The following is a 6590-nucleotide window of genomic DNA, read 5'->3' on the forward strand; positions in this document are numbered from 1 at the left end:
TTAGCACCACTTCTTGCCAGTGCGCCTACACAGTTGTTGAGCTATATCATCAACCCTGCTAGAAAGATCCTGCATGTCCTGCACTCATCAGAGAAAGAGATCTAGCAATGTTATTTGAGCTGTTTAAAATAGTAACAATAACAGCAGCTCTAAGAGCGTGCAGCTCGGCTATAACACTAACACACAAAATTGAAACACCGGGTGTCTTTAGTTCACACAGGTGACAAGTGTGCACACACAGTGTATTTGTCAACTGAAATTGTGATTAAAGACATAATTCCAATTTATAAAACACATTACACACACTATATGGAATAATACTTACCCAAATAAATGAATCCCAAGTCAGTTAGACCCATTGATAGATATATAGAAAGAGAGAGACTGCAAAAAAAAAAAAAGAGGTAGAGTTTTAAAAATTAAAGAGAAGAAAAAAAAATATGTACTAGTAATATGCCCATGTAAGAGCATCCACAACAGTGGAGCTAAAAATTTAGCTATTTGACACTACAAAAAGTTATTTTATCTATTTTACCTACTCACTTTACAAAACATGCTGCAGCAGTGGATTTATTTTAACTTTCAACACAATAAAATAATATAAACATTACAATAAAATAATATATTTACTATAATAAAATAATATATCCACTACAATAAACAACAATCACAACCACCCGCAACCGCTACCGCTACCACTACCGCTACCGCCACCGCCACCAACTCTTCCACTGCCACCGCAATTGCTACCCAAAAAATTTACCAACTGTGAACAGTGAGTCTGAGGATATAGAACAAAAAATTAATATTTTATTCTCACTCTCTCTCTCTCTCTCAATAAATATTATTAAAAAAAAACCCTATTCTCTTTCCTCGGTCTCTATCAACTCTCTCTCTCTCTCTTCAGTCACCAGTCTCAACTCTCAACCTTTCTCCCTCTCTCAGATCAGCTCTCTCTTTCTCTCTCTCTCATATCGGCTCTCTCAAACCTTGCTCTATGTAGATCAGCAATGGTTGAACATGGTGGGTCCGTGGAGGTGACTTTGCTCCGTGTAGATTGGCGGTGGCTAAGCATAGTGGGTCCGTAGAGGTGTTGTGGTTTGGGTTCGTGTGTTTGGGTCTATGGATTTGGTCCGTGGAATGGGTCTAGGTTCATATAGATCGGTGGTGGTGGGTGGGTTTGCTCATCGATGGGTTTTTTTTTTTTTTTTCCTCCCTTTTTTTGAGATGGGTTTGGTGATTGTTGGTTTTGGTTTTGTTTGTGTTGATGGTGGTGTGGGTTTAATGGGTTTTGGGGTTGCTTTGGTTGTTGTTGGTGGTGGTTCATGGTGGATTTATGGGTTTAGTGGTGGTGGATTTGTGGGTTTTTGGGTGTTGGAGGTGGTGGTGGTGTGTGTATGGTGTTGGAGAAGTTGCTGATTTTTTTTTTTTTTTTTTTTGGGATTGTTGGGGTGTGTGTGGTGGTGAGGTGGTGGGTGGCTAAGCTCCTCTTTCTCATGTGGTGGTTGCTGGAGAGATAGAGACAAAGAAGAGAGGAAAGAGAGAGATGGGAGAAGATGTGGTGGTGGGAGTTGCCGTGGTCGGAGCTGGGTCTAAAAGTTGAGAGATTGTGAGAGTTCTTAGAAAAAAAAAATAATAATAATATTTTAATCGGGCTGGGAATAAAAAATTATTATTATTTTTAGCTCTCAACTACAATGCACATCTATAGAACGAAGCTAAAAAAAATACCTTTAGCTCCACTACTACATGGCTGTTTTTGGTGTTTTGGTGGAGTTAAAATAGCTATATAGCTATTTAGCTCCATTGCTGCAAGTGCTCTAATGCACATTATATATATTCATGTAATAAAAGAAAATAATTTACTAATATCATCAAAGATATCTTAATAATTAGTGAGTTATACAATAAAAACACATTAATTTTATGAATGTACTGAGTCAATTAACGCAAGCCCTATGTATAGTGTTTATGCCACTATTTTTTATTATATTAAAACACAATATTTATAATAAAAATATTTTAAAAAATTTATATTAATTGAAACTTTTGCTAATAAAATTTTTGGCAAAAAGGAAAAACTTACCCTCTAACTTTCACATTTTTTTCATTTTAGTCCTCTAACTTTCAGTTTTGTCAATTTAGTTCTCTAACTTTCAATTTTTGTAAATGTAGGACTCCGTTACAATTCAGTTAGTGGCTGTTGTTAATGTCATTGAAATGACGCCATTTTGCTCTTCTTCTTTTTCTTCTTTTTTTTTTTTTTTTTTTTTTTAATTCGAAATTAAAAGAAAATAAGAAAAATCTGGAAAAAAAAAAATTAAAGGGAATGATGCCTAAAATCAAAACACACTAAAAGTTTTTTTTTTTCCTTAGTTTGCCAAAATTTTAAAAAACCCATATCTAGAAATCAACAAACAAAGATCAAAGCAAGAGAAAAACACTAAAAGAATAAGAGTACGTATATGAATATCAAAACAAACCTTCCATGTTAGCTGAAATCAAGCATAATGGAGAGAGTAGGAAGATCAAGAAGAGCGAAAGAAAAGCCATAACAAAGTTCCCTTCCATTACTCTCTCATTCTCTTTCAATAAATCTCTCTCAGATCCAAATGGTATTTCACACCCACCATCACAAACAACCTCCTACACAAAACCCAGCTCCCAAATCTCACATAACAACAACAACAAAACCCGATCTCACTCGGACTGCTCAGTAGAAGAGTGCCTCAAAAACCCAGCAATGAAAGAAGACCTCAAATTTCTGGATATGGGTTATTTTGGTGATGCATTTAGTTAGAGCTTAATGACTAAACTAAACTAATCTATATATAAATGGGTCATCTGCGTTGCACCCCACCAACACTTCTCTCATAAATACCTTCACCTAGCAAAGAATAAGCACAAGAATAGTTTTAGTGTGTTTTGATTTCAGGGGAAGGGTCGTTCCCCTTCTTTTTTCTATTCTTTTTTTTAGATTTTTCTTATTTTCTTTTAATTCCGAATTTAAAAAAATGCAAAAAGATGTCGTTTCAGTGACATTAACGGCAACCATTAACTGAGTTGTAACGAAGTCCTGCATTGACAAAAATTGAAAGTTAAAGGACCAAATTGACAAAACTAAAAATTAGAGGACTGAAATGAAAAAATGTAAAAGTTAGAAGGTCAGTTTTGCATTTTTGCCAAAAAAAATTTAGGAATCAGAAAGAAATTGTATTCAAGAAAGGAAAACACTAACAAAAGCCAAACTGACAGTAGAGCAAACCCTACATCATAGGGTACAACATATTGACTATCTCTAGGATTAAGATCCCGTACAATACCTAGGGTATTGCACCCCGGGTGCAATAACACAAATCTCAGTCTTCCATTTAATCTAAAGGCTCATTTTTTTGACACCTCACCAATCCAAGCTGGCAATCCGTATGCTCACTTCTGTTTTCATTTCAGCTTCTTAAATTTGAATTTCACTAAAACTCTCTCTCCTCTCTCTCTCACTTCAACTAGGTTCTCTCCCTCACTCTCCCTAACGCACCATTCTCTCAACCTCCATGCTTGGTCTTTGCCTCTCCCTCAACCCCGTCATCACTACTTCCAGCATACCCAACTTAGACCCATTAGCAAAAACAAGGAAAAAACTCACCATTTGAAATCCCGACCCCCAAACAGTTGCACCCCTTTTTAGACCCAGATCAGACAGAGAGAGAGAGAGAGAGAGTAAGGGTTGGGTTTGGAGAGAATCGAGTGTAGAGAGAAGTTGATGCTTTTCAAACCCAAATCAAAGAAAGTAAGGGTTAGGGTTTGAAGAGAATCGGGTAAGAAAGAAGTTGATGTTTTTTCAAGTTTGATCTATGGAGAGAAACGAGATTGAGAGATAGAGAAAGAGTGTTTGGTTGAAGGAAAGAAGAAGCCACCATCGGAGGTGGTGGTTGTGATGAGCCATCCTTGTTGATTTGGTTTAGAGACTTAGGCTTGTTTCAGAGAGACCACCACCCATAGGTTTTCTTTTATCTCTCTCTCTCTCTCTCTCTCTCTCTCTCTCTCTCTATATATATATATATATATATAAATCTCTATTTGATTGCTAGGAAAGGAAGGAAAGTAAATAATGGTGTCACAATTTTGTTGATTGATTGATTGGTGCTAAATTTAATTCTATTTTCTCTTATTTTTTATGTTTTTGGTTTTTAGCTTAGGAATTGAAATCAAGTCTTATATTGCCTACGTTTTTGTCAATTGTTTAAAAATGCTTAAATCCTTGTAATTTGTATTCAATGGGCTTATTATTAGGTTCCTAATGATGAAAGTTTGAACTTTTATGAGCTATTTGACCAAAACATGAATGTTCAATACACTAAAAGGCTTTCACAAAAAAAAAAATTTGACAGCATATATTTCCATTTGGAGATAATTACATAATATTGACTTTAAAGACTTCTTGTAAATTTGCTGTTAAAAAGGCATGCTTTTATTGTGTTGAATGATTCATATCAAGTCACTCCTTAGACATAGAAGAAACTAAATGGGTAGCACAGATGATCAAATTCTTAATTATACAAAATTTACTTTTTCAGATTTCCAATTGTCCTAGCATCCCTAGAAACTCTTACAGATGCATATCATTATCCATGAAGTTTGTTATTTATAATTTCTATAATGGAATTGGTTCTTTAATCTTAGTCTTTTTGGATTTAATTTATAGTCACTTCAGTTACATGTTTTTTTTTTTTTTAAATAAATTGTATTACTTCCACAACTCAACTGAAAACCATAACAACTCATTAATGTGCTTTGGGTATGTCTCAATATGTTGTTATTGAATTTTTGATTGAGGTAAGCCTGTGTATGTCCTTGGTGTAATATGTAATTATGTTATAGCTTTTGTTTAGATTTGAAACCAATGAATGGTGGTTGGATGGACTTTTCATGTATTAGTGTAAAAAAATTGCAATGGGTAAGTGTATTAATCTTCTTGATGTTTTTTCCCTTGGGCTTTTCATGTCCTCCCATGTTTTTTCAAATTCAATTTCATCAGTGAAATCAAACATACAAGTTTTAAAAACTTGAAGAAAAAAAGAACCATCTTTCATCAAATTCCTCAAATATTTTATCCCATTTTGCATTATGTGCCAAGTACATAATTTATGATAAGTGTTAGGCATTACCTCATTCAATGCCTTTGCCATTGCAAGATCTTGATCTGTAAAAATTGTTTTAGGTCTTTTACTTGCATGTGCAACTAGAAAGCTTTCAAAAAGCCACTTAAGATAATTTCGCTTTTTCATCATATAAAAAAGCAGTCCCAAAAACCATTAACCCTATATGATGATTGAAACCAATAAACACCCTTAATGGTCTTAACTCTTTATTAGTACCATATGTAGTGTCAAATGTCACCACATCACCAAAATTAACATAATCCATAATCATTCTAGCATCAACCCAAAAAATGTTAGTTACCTGCTCGATGTTATCTAATTGTACTCCATATTGCAAGAATGGATTTTTAGTCCATTGTTCCTGAAAGTACCTTAATAAACATGCAGCTTGACCATATATCAAGTTTTTTTGCCATCTTGTTCTAAGGTAATTTTTATGATCAAGCTCAATGAATCCAAAATTAGCTCTCCCACCAGCCTCTTTACTCATTAACTCATGTACTGCTTTTGGCTTGATTCCAGAAGAGGATGCTAACTCAATCAATCTTGCATGAACTTCTGAAATTTTTCGTTGAGATCTCATCATATAAACTGTTTCTGATAGATAAAGGGTGTGATTATTTTCCCCAACAAAGTCAGACACTTTATACTTTCCAATTTCTCAAACTAATGAAACATATAACTTTACAGGACAATTAGTCCTTGTATCATCTCAATTACGAGTGCGAATGATATCTTCTTTTTTTTGTACCTCGAATGCCCTGCTTTACACATACAAATCCCCTTAATGTTACATTTCCATCCTTCTTACTTTTATTTATGTAAAGTTTTCTAACATCAAAGCCCATTTGCCTTCCATATTTTACCCAAAAGTCGCATGCATCTTCTGATGTATCGAATTCCATACCAACTGTAGGATTCAAATCTGCATTGACATCCATGTTTTAAGAGAATTCTCTCGCCACACTATGCAATGAATTAAAGAATACTCTTGTAATTAACAAATGTACAAAATATTTACTATTATAAATATAGAAGAATGAATGTTTTTCATTGAAAATAAAAGCTAAAAATTGTTGTACCAATATTGTACTTATCATATATAAGAATTACAACAAACCAATAAATGATCATGAGAGATGATGACCCAATTGATAAAGGACAATTTCAAGCTAAAATTTCTTAAGAAACTATTTAAGTGTATCATACCCATACAAGGACAAACATTCAATTATCAAAATTTTCTATCCCTATGATAGTAAATTTTTATCACTAAATTCTGACTGCAAACTTAAAATGCAAAGACTAAAACACTACAGTTTAAACACATCCAGGACCTAAAAGCATAGAATTCAACCAATGTAACATCGAACTAAGTAAAATAGGGATTTTAGCTATATCCTTGTATCACTGACCATCCATTTTTAAATT

At 33.9% G+C, this 6590-nt stretch overlaps 1 protein-coding gene across 1 annotated transcript; it reads right to left on the reverse strand.

The window, feature by feature from the left end:
- Positions 1-6100, reverse strand: LOC126703083 (protein FAR1-RELATED SEQUENCE 5-like). The gene is made up of 4 exons (XM_050401993.1): positions 5911-6100; positions 5461-5756; positions 5166-5276; positions 1-78 (listed from the first exon to the last, which is right to left on the reverse strand). Exons 1-4 carry the CDS (start codon positions 6098-6100, stop codon positions 1-3), a joined length of 675 nt encoding a protein of 224 aa, XP_050257950.1.
- Between the last annotated feature and the right edge of the window lie 490 nt (positions 6101-6590).

The sequence above is a fragment of the Quercus robur genome, chromosome 2, assembly GCF_932294415.1.
Source record: "Quercus robur chromosome 2, dhQueRobu3.1, whole genome shotgun sequence".
Classification (NCBI taxonomy): domain Eukaryota; kingdom Viridiplantae; phylum Streptophyta; class Magnoliopsida; order Fagales; family Fagaceae; genus Quercus; species Quercus robur.

Excerpts from the sequence above, each read along its gene's own strand:
- LOC126703083 (XM_050401993.1), bottom strand. The coding sequence starts at position 6,100 with ATGGATGTCAATGCAGATTTGAATCCTACAGTTGGTATGGAATTCGAT. Across the intron at positions 5,277-5,460 it reads AATTAGATAACATCGAGCAG|CGAAATTATCTTAAGTGGCT; the intron begins GTAACTAACATT and ends ATGATGAAAAAG. Across the intron at positions 79-5,165 it reads TGGCAAAGGCATTGAATGAG|GACATGCAGGATCTTTCTAG; the intron begins GTAATGCCTAAC and ends TGATGAGTGCAG.